A 21,516-nucleotide genomic window follows, 5' to 3' on the forward strand; every position below is an offset into this window, starting at 1 on the left:
GTGGTAGATAAGTGCTGAATTTCAAATGCAGTGTTACCATCAAGGCACTCTGCACTTCCAGAGTTTATATTTATTTATTTTATAATTTTTATTTATTTTTATTTTGTAAATTTATATATTTTATGTTTATAAATATTTTATACTTATTTCTATAAGTTTACTTTCAAGGTTTATGGGCCATGTATGCCTAATGTGTGCCAGAGCAGTTGTCTGCAATGAGCTGCAACTATTGTGTAATATAACCATCACATGCCTGGTATTGAATGTTTTGTTTCAGGCTGCTGGAAAAAAGGTCAGGGATATGGTTTGAAAACAATCTGGGCACTTCTCAGCTTGCAAAGTTTGTTGTGCTTCTCTCCATAAGAGCTTAAATCACTCTTGTAAGTAGCAATGTGGAAAGTTACAAGTTTTGCTTAGATGTTTTTACATTCTACTGCCTTAGATAATGGCAAAGAAAAATGAAACTAGCGAGATTGGGAAGAATGACAAGTTCACAGCAGCTTTCTTGGGAGACAGAGATTTTGCCTCTTCCTTTTGATTCCATCAGCATTCCTGCTATTTTTTCCTGTTGCCTTTTGTTTAATTTACTAGTATTGTTGCTTGTTGTAATATGAAGGTGTAACCATGGTAACTGCAATAATTTTGCATTCCCTCAAATAGAAGACACTTGTTCAAACCATCAGTGATAAAGACAATGCTCTGACCTGAGTTTGCCTTTTACAACCAGGGTATGTGCACATATGTTACAGCTCTGCCTTGTAGAAACAGTACCATGGATGATCTGAAAATGCAGCTTGAGAGAATTTTGACTGCACTGTTTGACAAATTCAGTGTAAAAACAGGAGACACTACTTCTGTCATGGCTACAAGTGAACTTTTCTCTAACCAAGGTTTTAAAGTCCTTATTGCCATGAGCTAATGCATTATTTATGGCTGCTTTAATCATATTTTCTATGTCAACCTAGGATTTGGTAAAATCTCAGCATTTGGAACTTTTCTTTCCTATGGGCTGTATAGAGCATGTGCTCATTTTAAACAACTGTTGTTAGTAACCTGTGTGTTCTGGCTCCCTGAACAATTAAATGCAGTGAATATTGGAAGCATACTGTGTCAAACATCAGTATGATTTCAGATTTTGGTAATTTTTTTTTTTGCTTTCCCCTCTGGTAGATCTTTTGGGTTCATTTGCACTTATCTCCTGAACGAATAAATGGAACAAAAATCATAGGGGATTTCATGGGTGATTTTAACTTTCTGATAAACAGCAGTTAAAATTGGTTTGTTGTTTGTTTTTTATTTAATATCTAGAAAATGCTTAATTACCTGATCAGCTTGCTGTAGAGATTGAGACATTTGTACATCTTGACTCAGGAGTTTAGCTTGAAACATCTGCTTCTCTATAACTATGAAATTAGTAGCTCACTAAGCACTTTCACTGCCCAGTACTGCCCGAGTTGTGGTGCATGATGGCAAAGTGATCCTGTTCTGGTTTTAATTCAGGTGCTTTTATGCAAAAATAGTACCACTTTTTGGCCTTTGGGAGAGAAATTTGCTTTTTTTCTTCCTTTGGGGTATATCAACATTAAAGACACTGCAGGCATTTGTAGTCCCACTAGCAAAGCTGAAGATTAAGAAGTTGATCCAACTCATATTGGAATCAATTTCTAGTGGAGTTTATTGAGCTGTTACAAACGTATAAAATGAAAGATCCTGTTCACTGGAATCCATCTGTGCAGTCCAGAATTGACTTCTGGACCTTTGCATTCTGTGCTGATGGGATTCATCAATTAGTTTACTCCTAAATTGCTTTTAAATCAGTACAGAATTGCAGGCAACATCCCGCAGTTTCCATGCAAAACACTTCAGTAGCTGGTTACATGTGGCCAGCCTGAACATTTCCAGGGATTTTTAGCTTTCCTGTCACAGTATTCCATAACTGTTAAACAAAATAGTCTGATTTCAGGTTATTGCACTGTTGTAATTCTCGGGATTCAGATTACAAATTAGTGTGCTCTTTCCTGAAAATAAAATACAAGTTCTTCTTTCACTGTCCTTATAAAGGAATTAATGGAGTTATGTCCAAGACCTACTATAAAATCTTTAATCTCTTCAGTAGTGTATGTTTTTTCACAGAGTTTGTTGTGACATTTATGATCTTTCAATCCAGGCTTCAGTGGGTGAAAGTCTTGCTGCCATGTCAGTAAGATAAAAAGCAGTGGAGCCAAGATTTTGCCCCGAAGACTTGGGGGGAAATTTGCTAAAATCTACTAAAATCTTAGTTGGTCACTTACATCCTTCTTGATACAAAGGAATATCACTTGATAGTGGTTAATATCAATTTAATTTGGAGAATGTTTACTCACCTGAGTTATCACAGTAAAAATCTGCTGGCTCAGAGCATACATCACAAGTGTAGTACTTGAGCGTGGTTGCATAGAGCTCTGCAGGATCTTTTTACCACAATGATGATAGTACAGTATATTGTGAAAGTAATTGTAACGTGCAGGATGTAATTACATGTAATGTATAATTATTTCATAATAGAGAATTGTAGTAAGTATTGCAAAGGTAATTAAAATGTTGTTCACTTTTATATTTTTAAATTCCCCGTTATCACCTTTCTTTGACTTATAAACTAAGAAAAGTTAATTGTTCTCTAACATAGTATTAAAGTGTAGTCTTACTTTATTCTTCATTTTGTTTTGTTTCCAGGTGGAGGCGTAGCTGTTGGAACCCTTCTTCTTATTGGTTAGTATAGAATATATAGATTCTTAAAGCCATATTCTGAAGCTTTACACTCTTGAATGTATTCATTAAACAGCTTCTCTTTTCACTGTTTTTTGAAGTCAGACTTTAGGAAAGTATAACCCTCAGGTACTTTCACTTTGTGTAGCCTTCAGAATGGACTGTGGTCTGTCTCAAGAATTACTGGAGTTGAATCAAAATCTTCATTTTAGACAGGCTTGAGCACCCACAAAGAATACCCCAGAAATCTGTTTGAAAACAGGGCATTTAGCACATTTCAGGACTTATTAGCAGAGTGCCCACATTAGTTAAGATTTTGTAAACTGCTGTTAGATTCAAACTGTGTATCCTCACAAAGGGGTTTTTTAAATTTGGCTATCTGAGGAAGACATGCAATGCAGGACCTTTGAATCTTTTGGTTGCCAGAATCAGCTGAGAGCAAGGTGATGGAAGGCTGCTTTCTGTCAGGGTATGGATGAGGCACACTGAGATGATTAAAAAACTTACACCAGAATTCCCTTTACAGACACAGTGCAGCTCTCTGGGACCATCTCCATTGCAGCTGAGGTGTCCAGCTTTCCTTTCTGTTTGACTGAGTTGACACAAAACCAGCAGAAAAATAAAGAATTCTAGTATTAATCTCCACCCTGAAACAGCACTTGAATCTCATAATTGAGAATAGGACTAGATTTCAGCCTTGCCTAGGGACAAAGCAGACTGGCACATGCCTGCGTGATTTGGGTGCTTCCAAAGAAGTTGTGCCTGTAGAGTGTTTTAAGAGCCTGCTTTTCTTTAGTGATAGACACCAATAGAAGCTCTTCAGACTGTGGCTTTTCAGCTTTGAGACAGATTTAATCAGTAATTTTCATTCATTTTCTAAAAGGGATGAAAACATTATGCTCTGGATATTTTATCTGTGATTACTTTCCCTGTGGAAGACAGCCACTGCTTGGGAAACTCAATTTGTATCTATAGTTTTGGTTACGTGTTTTGAATTTTGCAACTCAAAAATTGGTCTTAACACTAAAGATCCAAACAGTGTAATTTGGGGGAAACTTCCTTGAAATCTCTTTTAGCCACTAATGGAATTAGAGCATGTTACTTTCTGTTGGGGTAGGGCTCATGTAACCTGCACTAGAGACTGAATAAAATTTTCTGTTTGCCATTGAGGAAGGTGATTGCTCTCACTATGGCTTGTTATTTCAAGGCTAGTCTTTATTTCTGCATTTTATCCATTAGAGACAGTTATTGATGTGCCACTGAGTTTTAGAAAATGTTGATTTTTACATAAAGTATATAAATTAGTGTATGGTGTAGTGCAGATTAAGTAATTTGAAAAGTTGCTTGCCAGAAGAAATAACTGACATTACCTAATTCCAACATTTTCAGCTTGAGAAGAGCTCACTGCCCATTCCAGTAGACAGGCTGGGTGGCATCCAATGAATCCACTAGCAGGAAAATTGTCATTAAATGGAAGAAGTGGTGCAATATTTCACCACAGGGTGTTGTGGATGTGCAAAACAGTCATGTGGTTCCTGATGGCTCAATGGAAGATTTTTCCTGAAAGGATTTTTGCCTGAACTTTGGTCCCTCTGAGTGCCTATCTGGTCATATTCAGTGGTTTGAATTTGTTTATCCCCTGTGTTGGTTGTGTATTTGTGAATCTGACCTGAAACTTAGCTTGAGGATGTTTCTTTTAGATCTGAAAATGATTTTTTTCCCCAAATGAGACTTAACATATGTTATTTTGAAACATCTAATTATATACAAAAAGTCTTAATGCAGGAACTATATTTATTCATGACTCATTGGTCTAAAAATTTGGAGACTGATTTTTAAAGTTGGTGCAGATAACATTGGAATGGCATTGTTAGAATATCCTGTCAGCACACCAAGAAATTCTGTCATGAGATTAGTCTAGGCAAGCTTAATATTATCAGGATTGAAGCTGTCAGTGATAAACCTCCTAGGAAGATCTTTCTGTGTTGTACTCCAAGTGTTACAAAAAGGTTAAATTCTTCCCTTCTTTCAACATTCTCTAAGGTGAGAATAAATTGAATTACTTTTAGCTTAGCTCCCTTTGCAAATTAAATGCTCATCTTCATTATTTGACTCATTATCTTGGTTAATTTAACCAAATAATAGTAGATTCAGGGTATTAAAATATTTATTTGAACTGTTGTGTTCTGAAGATGTAGTAATGGCACAGGTTACTTGATAAGACTGTAAAATATTGTTTGAAATAGAAGTGTGCAAGTTTTTTAACTCAATTCATAATAAAGAGCATTGTGATTTTCAGTTGAGCTTAATTCTATAGTATATTCTTTTGACAGTGTTTTAATTATATGAAAATTAGAGAGTTGAAGCACATGGTATTCTCATGAAAGATCCTACTTACCAGAGCAGCTTGAGACTTCCTGAGGTTTGTTCATTTAACAAGAATTAGGATTTTAACTATTACTTTAGTTTAAAAAAAACTTGAAGTAGTGGGTTTCTAAGCATTCTGGTGTGGAACCCCATCAAAGCAGCTTGTTCAGGATGGAGCTGAGACCACGTTTGGGGTTTTATCTGAACCTGCTGCAGAAGATCAGCTTCCCAGGAGAGTCCTCCTTCTCAAAACAAAGTAAAGCAAGCACATTCCTTCCCCTCTCCACTCCAGTGTACTTCAAGCTGTTCTGTGTGTGTTTTGCCAGCCCAGGAAGAGTTTGTAAATTATTTTTATTTGTAAATTGTATTTTTTGTTTGTAAATTATTTTTATTATGATAACAATCTATAAAAATAATTTTTACAACTATTTTAAATTATTTTGTTTTTACAGGTAGCTTTGTTTATATAAGACATTCTGCATAGTGAGCTACAGCACCCTCGCTAGAGGTGTCCTGAGCACCCTGTAAGAACCTATTGTTGCTTACCTTTAAATGCCCCAGTTTTGACAAGGTCACTGACAGCTAAATGTTTTAAAGATTATCAGTAGGACGGGTTTTGTTGGTAGCTGAGGTCAGTTATTAAAAGTTAAAGTTGTCTGGTGAAAAACAGGTCTATACTTGTACATTCTAAGCCTTGAAGCAGTTTCAGCTACTTTAATTAGCTACTTTTATTTTTGTTAGGCATGCAATTTAACCTGACTGGTAAGAGCTCTCTTCACTTGCCAATATAACTGAATTTATAATCTTTTTAAAGCTGAAAAAGATAATCTCAAGAGAGGTACAAAATGGTGATTTGCTAAATACAATCTTACAAAATACCAGTTAGCAGAATTCACCTTCCTGAAGTATGGCTAAATGCCAAATATTGTAACTTATGTGTTTGACAACTCTGGTTTGGCATGTGCTAATTAAATGCAAGTGACACAAAGTACATCCCCTCAAGCTTAGTAAACGTGGACATTAGAAAAGTATCTTTAAATGGAATTTGAGATTATTAAAATTATCTCATTTTATAACCTGCAGCAATTTAGAGAGATGTTTCTTAGCTGGAGAAAGACACACCTTAGGTCACAGGACCACAGTGTAGAACCATCTACCTGGTAAAAAAATTATCAATACTGATAGGCTATGACAGGCTTTTGGCAGCTTTAGGGCAATCTGTCTAGACTTTGTAGAGAGAAAAAAGAATAAGCCATCTCTACATTACATTGTTGCAGGCTTATTCTTTCTTCTTACAGCTCTCATCATTTTGAGCAATTCTAGTAAAAATGACCACTGGAGTTTTTCAAAGACTTTCATACTGCTTACTATAGTGATGTTTGAAAGTCAGGTATTATAAATACAGTGGGTATTGATATGATATTTGTTACCTTTTGGTGGGTTTTGTTCCTGACTTTTTATTCCTCTTCCAGTTCTGGTGCTTATTCTGCATCCCTCTCTTGGAACATTAATGCCTCTGTGCAGACGGAGTTTTTCCTTAAGGTCACATATCAATAATTCTATCATTAAATTTGTTTCCTTAATTTTTAAATAAATTCTACTTTTACCGTGCCTCACGCATATCTGCTCTCTTTTGTTTGCTGTGCCCTAGATAAAAGCCTTAAGATTCTATACCTATGAATATACCATGAATTCTATACTATGAATTTCTTTGAGTAGTAGCTACAGACAGGTGTGGCAAAATGTCCCTTATGTATTTGGTAGCCTGTTGGAACCCTGGTTACTGAGAATTTCAGACTTTCTGTGCTGACAGGCACTGAACCCCAAGAGAACACTGCATTTGACCTGAGGCTGTAGAAAAGTCTTCCAAAACTCAATGATAAAACTGAGATTATAAGTGTGTAGTTTAAATAGAAGTGTATAATATTACATAGTAGAAAACTTAAAACTCTACGTTTTAGAATATAATATATGTAAAACAAGATAGAAGTTTTAAGGTGGAGGCTGGTCCTTCTTCTTCACCTTCTTCTCCATGGTTTTGGGTAATATTGTGTAATTAGATAAAAAAGTCCACATTGCAGACAAGTAGTTATTAGGTTAAAAGTAAAAATCATTTAGGTGTCATTTCCTAATTGGACAGTTTATCCTTAAAAGGCCTTGTTGAGAGAGAGAGATGGCTCCATTTTTAGTTTATTTGAGTCAAGTACTGTAGAACTCAGAGTTTGTAAGACTATAATATAAATGAAAACTAATAAACATCTGAGTCCCAACAAGAATTTAATTTAATTTAATCCCAATCCTAAAAAAAAAGAAGCAAAGATTCCACAGTAGCCTATACAGTGCAGTGCTGAAAAGACCCCTAAATAGGAATTGCTCTTTATCTGTAGTGCTCAGCTATAAGGTTATATGCTGGAATTCACTGTGCTTATAGTGACAATCCTGCTCTTTCTCCATGACTGTTTCAGCCAGGAAAGCACACTCATGTGGAAAGAGACCCATGGATAGTCACAACAGACTATTTTATTTATGTCGTTATCTGTAGGATCAGAGGAGCTTTTGTCCTGCAGACAATATGCATAACTTCTAGGTAAATAATCTCTTTGCCTTGTGTAGTTTCATGCTTCACTAGTTACTCACCTGCTTCTTAGCTGGAGAACACTCTTTGTTCCAAAAGAATGGCAGAAAGCTGCTCAGTGCTGTGTGACTTGGGGGACTGCACCCCGCAAAGAGGCTGCAGCTGCAAGAGTCTGATTTGTTCGTGTGCCTCGGTAGCTGGAAGTGAAGCTCACAATGAGGGACCAGCTCTTTAGTGCACAGGCTGAGACTAAAGATTTGGGCCAGGCTTGTCCTAAGCATTGACTGAAACGATCTGAAGTGTTAGTTCCTGCATGTCCTGAGTGAAGGTAGTTCTTTTGGATGTGGAGGAGTTTGGAAGGATAAAGATAACAGTTGAAAATTTGTCCTAGCCATTCAAATGCTAAGTCCAAGCATTCTCAGGAAAGTGTTTCATTCTGGGATTCTATGAAAGTGATCAGTGAGCTGCTGAAGTACCTGTGCTAAGTGATTTGTTTGCTTATTTACAACAAGAAAGCTGTACTCCTTTGGTTTTGAATGTAACTATTGAAGCCAGGGTACAATGGATGCTATCAGAAAAGCCCCATATGGATGCACTTTAGATCTTTTGAATACCACAAAAGTTTAGTGACCTAGAAATGAATCAATAAAAAGCATCCTCTATCTGACAAATTGAAGAACTGAGGGATTCTTACAGATGCATTGACTTTAACAATTCCAGATACACTGTTTGTAAAGGCTTTCTGAGACACATCTAATCCTTAGAGTACTGTAGGGAACTGTGAGGTGGTTTATATTTAGATCACTTTCCAATTCTTAATTTAATTTTTTTACTGCAAGTTTACTCCCATGAAAATTTAAGAAGAAAGGAAAGGCTTATGTTAAAATGATGTGTCCTTACATTGAATGTGGTTTTTAATTTGCTAACTTGAACATCCCACGTTGTTTTGCAAACTGTGTTTTGGAAGAGTATGGCAGTGTAAGAACCTCTCTAGCCCTGTTATATTACCAATAAATCAATGAATCAACAAAATTAATTAGAATCTCAATAAGTCAGTTAAAAGGTTTATATACTAGTTCTTCATGGCTTTATTTCTACAATATGTTTTAACATTTCAGCATTTCAAATAAAATTTGAGAAAAAATCCTCTTAACTATTTCAGCCATATTTCTTCTTAGCTTAGTTAAATGATCACCAACACATCATATGATTTCTTGTATTTATTCATGGTTTATGGAGTTTCTCTGTTATGTTTGGCACAAGAAACTGAGTACTTTCTTTACTTTCTAAGGAATAATTAATGTCAAAAGTGAAGATCCAGAAAGACTGTCTGTATAGTTGTACACATAGACTCAAGCCAGAAAACACTTGGACTAAACAAGACATTTTCTTATTTTCCATTAAATGTCAGTTAAATACATATCAGCTCAGTGTTTTTGTGCCTCAGATGGTGAAGAAGGTGAACTTTAACCTGTAGTTAAAAATTGAGAACCCAAGATTTTTCATTCAGCGAGGATGCTGTAAATGCTGCAGCTGAGGATCCTTCCAGAGTGCCTGATGAGTGTTCCTTTTCCTCTTTTGTTCAAAGGGAGAGAGATCTAACAAAATTGTCTCCCTCCAGTGACATCTGCCACAGTGATGTGATTACAGAGGAGCCTTGGTGGCTTCTTTCAGGTACCTCAGACAATTTAAACCAAAAAATGTACAGCTCATGCTGCCACTTTGATTTCTAGAGGTCTTTGCTTCTTAAATTGAGAGCTTCATAGTTGGAGATTAGCACATGGAAATCAATATAGTGTGAATAATATATTGCTGAGGATAAAGCAGTAAGAATAACTAGAGAGAGCCAGTGTTTGAGGGGCAGGAGCTGTCAGTGGTCTGGACTACAGTTACAAGGGACACTTACTCAGCCATGGGGTTTTATTTCCCTCTTGAAACAGTTTAAGATTTAAGCAGGCTACAAAGACTATTTACAAAATACGACCATAATACTTCTTCAAAATTTAGGCAGTGTCAGTTCTGTCTTTTGTTTCTGCAATGGGAGTGTTTCAGTTTTAGCTGATTGAGCCTTGTGTCCACCTGAGTCTCATACCTGGCTCTACATCCTCAGTCTCATCACTGAGTTAGTAGGAAGGCAGTTCTTCAGTAACATTAAGAATGGCTTTATAAGGATGCAAGCGTAAACTGGATCTAATATTTAGTTAAAAGGTCCAAATTCTCAAGTAAATTGCAGTTTGGAAATCCATCCTGATGAAATTTTGACAAGGAACATAGTACTGTCACCAATAAGGTTTTGAGACCTGTGCTTTTTATGATTCACAACTGTCCATATTTGTCCAAGACCCTTATTAAAAATTTAAAAAAAAAAAGTCAATGTGTTATTGCAAGTACATGGAAGGCTAATATGGCCTCCTAAGCAGGTCAACAGTGTCAAAGGTAAGTTCTGTTAATGCAATCTAAGTTCTTAACACCCTAAGACTCTAGAGCAAACTGCAGAGTGGCTAGTACTAGTAGTAAGAGTGTTGTAGTTCTTCTGTTCCCTTTGGCTTGTTTGCATTTCCAGTTTTATGTCATTTCCTGTCTTAGTGACTGTTCTATGAACCATTTTTCTCTGAGCTACTGCTTTAGAGTAACTTCTAGTGACTCTGCTATCCCAAATGCTGAATTTAACAGGGAAGTTTAAAAAAGCAGGAAATAAATTGTGTTTTGCCTAATATCCCATGGAGGTATCCCATGGGAATATCTCTTGGAGAACTGGGGTTTTTCCAGTGGTTTTGAATTTCTTGTTAATCTGAGCACTGAGTGTCAGTGCGTGTGCAAGATATTAGGAATGTAGCAGTGCAACAATACTTTCCTGTGATTTGTTCCCTAGGTTTCCCCATTGCTATTGGTTTTCCTTTTCCTTTATGGATACACACTTTCCTTCTCTCCTTTTCTCCTTCACTCCATCGATTAATTTTGACTGTGGTACATGTCAAAGTTAGAGTATTTTTATTTTCCTCTTCACTGTTTTTTGCAAATTGGATATGAATGACAACTTTCATTTTCTCTCTTTGTTACTGGTTTTTTATTTTTAATTTTACTATTTCATATGTGTAATTAGGGAATATTTTCCAAGTCACACAAATAATAGATTGAGTTTTGTTTGTTTTGTATAAAGAAATGTCTCTCTCTATTTTTCTGCCTCAGCATCCCTGTGTGTCTTTCAGCTGCCAGATTAAGAGATGAAAAAGTGAAACCTAATGTAGCACATTCACTTTTCTCCTAAAAACCATAAAAAGCATTAACAGTGCTATTGTTGGTACTTCCTACAAATAAAGAACATCAGAGATGATTCAGATTCCAGGTTTTTTGCACACATCCCCATCCCATAGCTTGAAGTTATGCTGAATTCTAATTGTATGAGTTCATTAAGACTTCCTAACTCTGGTAATTTCTGACACTTAACTTGCACCTGGGAAGCTGAAGGAAATGCTGGTCTTTCCAAAGTCAGAGTTTGTGTTTTCATTTCAGTGGGCCAGTATTCACAATGTCTGCTAACAAGTATTGTCTCACTGCTTAAACTGCAAATTCATGAGTCTTTTGAATTTTGAATTTGTTCTGATTTTGCTCTGGTTAGGTTTCAAAGCAAGCATTGCTAATTGTTTAGTTTCTTCAGTACATCCATTTGGTTCTTGTAGTTTTCACAACTTTGGAATAAATGCTGACATAAGAATGTCTCTATTCTGCATGTTACCTCTGTATAGGCTTAGCATGCCAAGTATTGCTGAATTTTGAAAAGCATCAGTTAACAAAATTTTAAGCAAGTTTTAAGCAGTATGAATATAAATGTTAACATAGTTTTCCTAAATTAAGGAACCCTTTTGCATTAATCCATAAATTCAGCCTTCTTAGATGATACTGATGCCTTGTAAGGAGGCTGTATCCCATCCATGTCTTAGAATAAAATGCCTGATTGAGGTCTATTCCTCTGGCTTGAAAAATTTGAAATACAGTATTATCAGGCATTATTTTAAAAGTTTTGGAGTCCTATTTTACCTTCCATCTCTGTTGTAAATTCTATATATAGACCCAAAGAGGCCTTTTACAGTGTTGTGAACCTACAAGTGGGCAATTTATCTAACAAAAAAATATCCAACCATTCTTGTTTTCACAGAGGAGGATAAATATGGCCTTTACTCCAATTTGTTGTTCAAGTATTTTCTCGCAGAGGGAATTGTCTGTGGACATGACCTGTTTGTTGCTTCTGCCAAAGAGCATCCTGACAACATTTTGAAGGTAAATAAGACTCATTGCTTTTGATAAGTAAAGCTGTAATTTCTTGATGAATTAAATGCATTTTAAAATGTATATATTGTGTAGCAACAAATGAATTAATCTTGGTGATTCATAAGAATGTGTTGGGAAGTACAGGAGTATTTACCCTAGCCAGATTTGGGAATTAAATTCAGGTCTCTACCTCCCATCTATGGAGAGTGGACAAGATCCTCCCAAGGCCAAATCAGACTTGGAATCTGTTTATTCTTTATTTTACTTCTGTATTCCACTGGCTTAGTGGAATGGTTTCAGTAAACCCAACTGCTTACAGTTTCTTCCTGCCCAGGAGGAAGAGTAGTTAAGTTGCCTCCAGTATTTTGTGGTAGAAACAGTGTACAGTTTGTGTGGATATTTATTGTAGTTTCCTTTAGCAAATAAAAACATAATTGAACATCTTTACAATTTCCTCTACACTTACATTTCATTCTGACTCTTTTTTGTGCTAGGGAACTTGGTCAGCTTTGGATCAGGTCACACAGAAAGGATCCCTCCAGACTTCAGTGGACTCCCAATCAAACACTGATAGTTTCTGTCATGAGAAAATTGCATAAGGGAAAAAGCCTGATCAACAGTGCAAAAAATGCTGAAGTGTGAGGATACTCTTACAAAATTTCATTAAATATTTTATGTCTTTCTAAGGCTGCGTTTTCCTCATATCAGAAGTAACATATAATTTCCTGATTACTTCTGCATCAAGTGAAGTCTGGCTATTTCCTTAAGTGTCTTCAGAGACTCTTTCTGGACAAAATGATTACTCTTCTGTTTTCCTACCTAGGGATGGTAAATTCTATGCCTTACCTCTTGAACATTATCTTCAGTATTCAAGAAAAAGTATATTCTTAATGAAATTAAATTATTGTGGTTGTGAAAAATCAGGTTTTTATTGCTCCTAAACCTACAGAGGGTTCATTTAAGGGTGAATTTTTTTCTCATTTGTGGTTTAGAATAAAGCTTAAACAAACAGGTTAAAATTTGATTTTCAAGTATGATTTACATAAGAATGCACTATATTTTTTTATTAAGTGGTTTTAAATAACTGATAATCAACTATTGACTCCCTCATGATACAACACAATTGTTGCAGTTGTTTTTCTCATTGAGATTTAGTTATCCAAATTGGTATTTTTATTGCATTGCATTAAATTTTCTTAAAATGGAATAGCTAATGTACATTCTATTTTTCTTTCATTCACCTTTGATTCAGATTTTCATAGCCTGTTATATTTTTTTCTGGCTCCTTTATGTGATAACCAGCAGACATTGTTACATACATCTGCCATACACCTTGTACCACTGAGTTTGGGGTCAGTCAGTTTGCTGTGCCTTACCCAGCTCTGATTGTCTGACATGGAATAATTTTCCTTCTTAATTTCCAGGGGTGGGCACTAGGCAGGAATGCTGCATTCCTCTGTTGTAACTCCATGGTGGTACTGCCATAGGAGACTATAAATGGAGGGACAATATTGCTGTATAAACATCATCTTGTTTTGAGTTCTGCCTCCCTTTGTGCCCCTGTGTATCCAACAATATTCTTGTCTGTGCTGTTTACTCTCACCTTGGCTGTTCAACACTTCCTTTGTATGGGAGGCTAGGCACAGCAGAGTTAATTTCTTTGATTTGTATTGTGTCAGTGAAGTAACCCTCACCTTCTTCAAGATCTGTCCTGTCATAAAAATGAGCTGCTTGGGATTTGGATGACTCCACAGAGTTGGGATTTTAATATAGCCTATCTGACCATTGAATAACACGGCACTTCATTTAATGAGATTAGTAATTAGTGTATTTTCAGTGTCTGATTGGACTGTATTCTTTACTGGAAAGGTAACACAGACATGGTAGATACTGACCTGAATTACACCTTAGACTTGGGTTTTACTTTGTAAAATTCAGGGATGGATTCAATACATTCCACAGCCAGTATCTAATTAGCTGCTGTATTTCATAAAGGCAGTTCATTGACTGTCCATGCTGTGTCCATATTAAATGTCCATATGGTGTGGTCAGTCTACTTGCATGTTCAGCTCTCTGCTGAAATGCCATAATTGCCCTATTCCAATCTTGTGATGTGATTGGAAGTTTCTTGAACCTATAACCAAGACAAATATTGCTGGTAGTAGGAAGGGGAAAAGACATTCTTATAGACCATAATTATCTTGAAAGTGTGTATAACTAAAAGACAGGCAGAGGATAAAAAGCCCTGATCAGCTGCCTAAGATATATTATATTACCACCCACCAATTTATCCATCATCCTTTGAAAATATATTCATGCCTTTTGTAGTCAAAGCTCCTTCAGGAAACTGGCATTAAGATGTAATGCTGAAAAATTATACACCTCTGGTAAAACCTACAGAACTATATACATGCTGGTTTTTAGAAAGTATTTTAAACATTGGAGAGCATTTCTGTTCACTCTATAGTCTTCAAAAAAAAGGGCAAAAGCACTGGGAATGTATATAATATAAGAAATTATATGGTAACTTCTGTGACTGATCATAAAATAAAACTGCTTGCATTTGTAAATGGAAAATTTATTTAATAGTAAAATTACTTCAGGTTTGGCATTAAAATTCTACAACTGCCTAAACTACCTGTAAAATAATTTCTTCACCTTTATTCCTGCTTATTTTAGAAGGGATGGGGGCATTGGAAGCTCAGCAGGAGCTGGCAGGGAGCGCTGACAGCCCAGAAAGCCAAATGTGCCCTGGGCTGCAGGGCAGGGAGGGGATCCTGCCCCTCTGCTCCGAGATCCCAGCTGGAGCTCTGCACCCAGCCCTGGGCTCCCCAGCAATGAAAGGGCACAGAGCTGCTGGGCTGAGCCCAGGGGAGGCCATCAGGGGCTCAGGGGGCTGGAGCACCTCTCCTGTGAGGACAGGCTGAGAATTGGGCTTGTTCAGCCTGGAGAGGAGAAGGCTCTGGAGGGAACCTTCCAGCAGCTTTCCAGTTCCTGAAGGGGTTAGGAGAGAGCTGGAGAGGGACTTTTCACAAGGGCAGTGTAGTGACAGAGCACAGGGAAATGACTTTAAATTGACAGAGGGCAGACTTAAATTGGATATTGGGAAGAAATTCTTCTCTGTGAAGGTGCTGAGGCCCTGGTAGAAGGTGCCCAGAGAAGGATCTGGCTACCTCATCCCTGGAAGTGTCCAAGGCCAGCCTGGATGGGGCTCTGAGGAACCTGCTAGTGGAAGGTGTCCCTGTGCATGGCAGGGGGATTGGAGTGAGATGATCTTTAAGGTCCCTTCCAACACAAAACCTTCTGTGATTCTATGATCTGTCTAGTAAGGAAGACTTACAGCTCCCTGTTGTTCTGGAAGACAAACCAGCATCCACTGGAGCACACTACATTTAACCTGTGGCATCCTGGCCAGTACTGGATCAGTGACCTTTCCATAAGGTACCTGCAAGCCTGAGGTGGAAGAGTGGGAGCTCCAGAACTGCTTTCTAGAACTGTCTGCTCATCTCCTGTGGAAAACTTTGATTATTGCCTTTCAATGGAATTTCTGTTTACAAGTGGGAATTTTATTACAGGATACTTCGGCACTCAGCTGAGATTGCCTTTTGGAGGTTCTCTTCCAAGAAGAGAGGATAAAGGGTGTCACAGTGGAAGGGGAAAATGCAGCTTCTCATGGTGGTGAAGTTGAGAGTGGTGTGTGAGCAGCTGTAATGGCTATTGAGAAAAAAAAACTATAGGGAAAACATAAAAAAAAACCTTCCAAGAACACTATTTTTGCAAGTTCCTAAGCTGAAAAGATATCTAAAGAAAAAGATAAAGTATATTTTAATTTTATATTTATTTATTTTATATAATTTTTAAATATTACACTTTAATTTTATGTTTGCTTAAGTATGTAATTTGGAGAAGAATAAAAAAGTCCTACCTTCAACAAACAAGGCAGGCCTGAAGAACAGAAAGTGCTCATTTACTCTTTTCCTGCTGAAAAAGTGAATGCAGGAAGAACTTAGCAAAATGAACTTTTATTATTTTCCATTTCATTTTATTACTTTCATTTTATTTTATTTTTCTTTGTTTAAAAAACAACAACAATAAAAACCATGAGGCTGCTGTATTATGGTGTGTGCAAACAATGCCTTGAAAGAAAACATAGCTGTCTGCATGGGCTTTTTTCACTTCAGCAAAGTACATTCAGCCATGATGCTTACATTTTTCCCTCATGGATATGATCCTAAATTGTTGTTTTGTCAAAAGGAAAAAATATAATCCTAGAAGAAATTAGCTGCTGGCCAGGGCTGTCTGTTTTCAGAGAGTAATTCTAATTATTTGCTGTCTCTTTGCTGTCTGGTATTGGAGGAGAAGCTATGTATTAATGCTAGAAGTGTTTTTTCAGTTTTAGATGCTCATAAATTAAAAGCATAATACCTCAAAAGGTAAAAATGTATGTGCAAATAGGGCTACATTCCTAGTCGGTTTTTCTAAATATATTTTCAAAATGCAGGAACTTGTTACAGTGATTCAGCTGATGCTTGCTGTTAATGATGTCACACAGAAATCCAATTACAGGAGAAAAGAACTTTTCTACTGCCTCCCTACTACCTGAAGTCTTGTGGTAGCACAAAGATGAGGGTTGAGTCGCCAGGCATATGAGTTGAAAAATTTAATTTCTTTTTTGTGTAGCTCTTGCTCATCTGTTTACTTTTCTTACTTGCATGTTGGGTGAATCTGTTTTACATTTTTCATTGTTAAAATGCAAATGTTTCATTAATATTGTAATGTACAACTTTCTCCATTATGAATTGTGTTATAATCTTGACATAGAAGTTGTAGAGGTGTAAAAGATACACTCGAAAAAAAAATTTCTTCTGTTTAAAAAGAATTAAATCTTTTAAAGCAGTACCTTTTCTGGAAACTCCAAAGCATAAAGCTTTGTCAAAAGTTTAGATCAATCCAATAAAAAGTTTTTCTAAAACCAGAGAAAATGAATGTTTGGCTCAAATTTCTGATTTCTCAGCTGTCAATCCTTGTCTGTTCATCAAGGAAATTTTCTTTCATCATCTTTGTTGTGAAGTTATGTGTGTGTTACTTTTTACGTATAGTTGTAGGTTAATAAAGTAGGTTTTTTTCCTTATTTGTAACCTTGAGCCTGCTTTGCTCTATTTCTGGTCACATCTCACAGCAGACACTAGGAAGAATATATTTTCATTGGGGCACTGGCATTGCACCAGCATCAAACCATGACAAAAATGTATCATAAAAGTGATAAATTCTAAATGTTTAGGTTTCAGTGTCCACAAATATAGCTGGTAACAAATCTAACAAATCTAGTTGGTAGCTCTGTAGAGTTGCTTTGCTCATTTAATGGGCTGTTGCTTCCAGTGCTCATCTCTGAAGGTTTTCAGGAATAATGCTGTTATCATTTACTAGTTTAGGCTCAGGCCTGTGCATTATGCACTGCAGCAGGGTTTTTACAGAGTTTGGGACAAGGACACTCAGTTCCTTCACACAATTTTACTTTCTCATTCTCTGCTATATTTATCTGTCCCATACTTAAGCATGCATGAACTGATTCAGAAAAATATGAAAATTTTAAAAATTTCATCTGATTGTCTGATAAGCATTCTTGGGTTTAAGTGTTGTGAAGTGCAGCCACAGTGCAAGGGAGTTACAGCAAAAGAGTTCTGTGACTTAAGTGTGGGGTTTACTTCTGTGTATATGAGTATAGACTATATTCTCATGGCTTAAAAATAGACTACTTAGAGTACTTGCAACTGGCTCTTCTTATTTCCTAAAACAGAGGAATATTGCTTCCTGTTTCTCTTCACACAATTCTTGTTCACTCTGGGCTGGCGCACATTAGGTCTTTCTGAATATCAAGGAAAAATTTCTGCAGACCAGCCTTACCTGGAGATGGAAATAAGTTATTGTATAAGGGCTGCTGAAAGAAGAAAAATTGATATCCATTCATTTATATTCTTTAACAATACACCTTGTGTTCACAAGTATTTATAATCAAAATAGAATCCTCCCCCAATTTGGGAGTAGGGCCCTTTAAACTGACATTTATATAATGCTTTGTTGAAAAGAAAGTATTTACCCTTCCTGTCTTACCATCTGGTGTCCTTTAAATACTAAAAATTAACATGATGAAAAAGAACCTTAAATTCATGTGAATTTTAGTATTATTAGTATTTTTATTTTAGTATTATCCCTTTAGAAGTTTTTTAGTTTGTGTTTTTATCATACTTGTGATAATAACTGCGCTTCAAAATAGTCGCATAAATCTGTGTGAAAAACATATTTATCAATACATGAATAGATAATGTTTTAAATTCTTAAGTACTTTGAGTTATACAGTTATTGAAACCCATAAGGATCAAAGGATTTTATATAAGGGATTTCACATACAGCTTGGATTATGTTGCTAAATAATAGCACAGTAGTACTTCTTTAGAATTGTAAAATAGCTTAGAGAGGAGTATGATGCCTATAGTTGGTGTAATGCATTGGTAATTAAGAGGGTGTGAGGTTAAGCTTCATTAACTGCTGTGGGATTGTATCTTGGATTTTATTATCCCCCAGAGAGCACAAGAAGTGAGAGAGGTCAAACTGTTAGAATCTGATTTTGCTTCGTGCATCTGCCAAAACAAGGCAGGCTCAGCACTGTGGCAGCAAACCAGAAGGACCTGGACTGCAGCAGGTACAGCTCCTCCACCAGTTTATTGCAAAGATAAAAGCTTTATTACTGAAATAAATTAGCCCATCTTTGCAGTAAAACCTTCATAGCTTGGTTTACAGGAAACAAAATTATTTTAATTGCTTTGTCATTTACTGTGACCACTCCAGAAAACTGGTTTTTCCTCCCAAACTTTTTTTTTTTCCATTTTAAAACAGCAACCAGCTTCCTTCTCTCCAGCCCAACTGCCTTTAATAACTTTAGCACTTGTCTGCCTTTTTGTGTTCATGCTGCATAGCAAAGATTTGTATTTTAGTTGACCCCAAGAAATGCTGTATGGTTTTGGGTTTTTTTTTTATTTTTATTTTAACTAATGCACTGCTACATGCTTTTGGTTTTTTATGTACCTTATGAAAGATTTGTCTTTTTTTAGCCTGGGAGAATGTAACAGTTCTCAGAAGTTGACAGACACGCTGATGCCACAAAATTGTCAGTCCCAAAGCTTTTCGAAGCTCTGTGTTGTGGGAGCTGAGATATTTTTCAGCAAAAATAGATTCAATAGAGAGATTATGGGCTGATAGCCCAATTCTCCTTTTCTTGGTCCATTGTTTAAATAACACTGATTTCCAGATCCTGCCTGAAATTTTGTAAATAAATTCCACATATTTATGTAATGCTGCCTTCTTCTAAAATTCTGATTTTGATTCGAAGAACATAAATCTATTAAATCCTAAGTTATGTCATTCTTGGACAGTAATGAAGCCTTTCAGGGTGCTGAGGAGTTGTGAAGTACAGATCCAACCATCCAGCCTTTATTTTTGAGGCTAATGACAGATATATTTTTGAGGCTGTATCTGTGTCATGACAGATGTATTTTTGAGGTTATGTCTGTGTAATGACAGATATATTTTTGAGGCTGTATCTGTGTAATGAGAGCTGGGCTGCCAACTCTCACACTGAGGTGCTCTGTGGCACTCAGGCATGGTCAGGTTTGGAAACAGTTCTTTTCTTGAGAGAAAAAATTGCATTTAATTACCAGAGTCAGAAGAGGGGAAAGCCTTTCGTTCCAACTCTAGTTATTTGTGAAGAATCAAAGCAGATATGAAAGAAAAGAAGAAATTTGTGGATTGTTCAGTGTTTTCAGTACTGCCCATTGTAGTGGTTTGGGTTTGTTAATTTTGCATTTGGTTGATTTTGAGATTTTTTTGGCTAATTGTATCAAGAAGTGTGGTGGGTTTAGTGTTGATTAATTATTAGTGTACTTACTTGCTGTTGTGAGGCAGGATTAGGAGGTAAAGTAGATTTAAAATTTTAAAAGGGCACAAAGAAAGAATGGTTAGTTATAATTAAAGAGTAATATGAAATAGAATAAAAGTTTTAGAATATTTTCCTTTTTTTATAACTTTTTTTATTGACACTATAAAGAAATAATTTTTTTAAAAATTCTTTTTAACTAGAACTTTGTGAACTTTATGGATTCCGTCCCTAAGTAAACTAAAGGAAGACTATTCTAGAAGTAGTAAACTAACTAAAATTTTAAATTAAGGCCTGAGATACATGAAACAGTACATCCTAAGGAGAAACAGTGACCCTCTAGGTATTTTTTTGAGTCTTCAGGCAGGCTGATGAAGGCATGTTGGACATATCTTCAAACAGCTCCTGCCTGTTCTGCCTCTCTTTTCTTGTCCAGCTTGGTGTAAATGGAGCTGAGAGTACCTGAAGCTGGTTGCTTTACCAACAGTGATAAAATTAGGATGTAAATCTGGAGGTAAACAATCTTTATTAGCTCTGCTTATTATTCTTTATATAGAATATGATGAAATTACAGACAAACTCTGACCTTGAATAGGAATAGAATTTTTTTTAGCCCCTCTTTGTGCTCAACTACTTGTTGGAATGTATTTAATAAAACTGGTTGAGCTCAGGCAGTTGGTCTTCAAATGATCCAAAGGCAGAGCACCTTCTCCAGGCTGCAGTTTATCATGTACAGAGCCTCCTCAGAGGCCATGTAGTTCACAACCCCCACATCCAAGAGTATAATTCAGGATAGCTTTGCTTTAGAGCAGGTGTTGGCAAAGAAAATTGCATGGCTGTGAGATGTGGGAGGCCCAGAAATGTCTTAAATCTCAGTGTCCCTTGCAGAGGGAAGAACATGGCACATCTAAGGAGCATTCTTCAGCTAAGCATGGTAGTTATTAGGTGAAGGCATTTAAAAAGCAGCTTAGAGTTGGTTTTGGTCTCAGAGATTTCTTGGAGTGCTCCTGGTCTTTTCTCCTTTTCCTTCCAAGGGACAAGACAGAATAAACCAGACCTAAGCTGATGCATGTGTTCTTCCATTGTCAGAAGTTTTTTATTACGTCAAAATAAAAACTCTTTCTCTTGTTAGAAATAAAAAACAAACTATATTGAGGAAAAAAAAAAAGGCTGTTTCAGATGGATACTTTGATGGATTTTCATGGATGGATTCAGCCAAAATCTTTTATCAGCTTGAGGTGAAACCATTTTTTTTCCTTCATCTCTTAATCTGCTTCATTTTTAGCAGCAGTTAGGACACACCACGGTGCCAAATGGTGTTGCAGTGATGGTGTGTGTGCCTCTGATTGTTTTGGACTGAGTTTTTTGGGTGTCAGCAGCTGGGATTTGTGGTGTCTCCCTGCAACACAGGGCCATGGAAGGTTTTCTTCTCTCACTGGAAAGCAGAAACTTTTTCTCAGTGTTACATGAGGTTATTTAAGCAGCTTGGAGAATTTCTCACTTGTCTTGACTTTTGGGTTTTTTTCAGCATGAAATACATTTTATGTGTAAAATGCACAAATTTTTGTAGTTAATATCCCTGTCTCAAATTTGACTTTCCCAATTACTACACAACAACAATGAACCAGCA

General features: G+C 36.4%; 1 protein-coding gene across 1 annotated transcript in view; it reads left to right on the plus strand.

The window, feature by feature from the left end:
- The window catches only part of ELP4 (elongator acetyltransferase complex subunit 4), a gene marked incomplete at its 5' end in the record, with an annotated part of 135,682 nt that overhangs the window by 4,329 nt on the left and 109,837 nt on the right, over positions 1-21,516 (plus strand). The window contains 2 exons of the mRNA XM_084207925.1: positions 2,713-2,748; positions 11,844-11,965. Coding sequence (XP_084064051.1) covers positions 2,713-2,748; positions 11,844-11,965 — 158 coding nt within the window. The remainder of the gene's footprint in view (positions 1-2,712; positions 2,749-11,843; positions 11,966-21,516) is intronic.

This window comes from Fringilla coelebs (assembly GCF_963513975.1).
Source record: "Fringilla coelebs genome assembly, chromosome: 6".
Taxonomy (NCBI): Eukaryota; Metazoa; Chordata; class Aves; order Passeriformes; family Fringillidae; genus Fringilla; species Fringilla coelebs.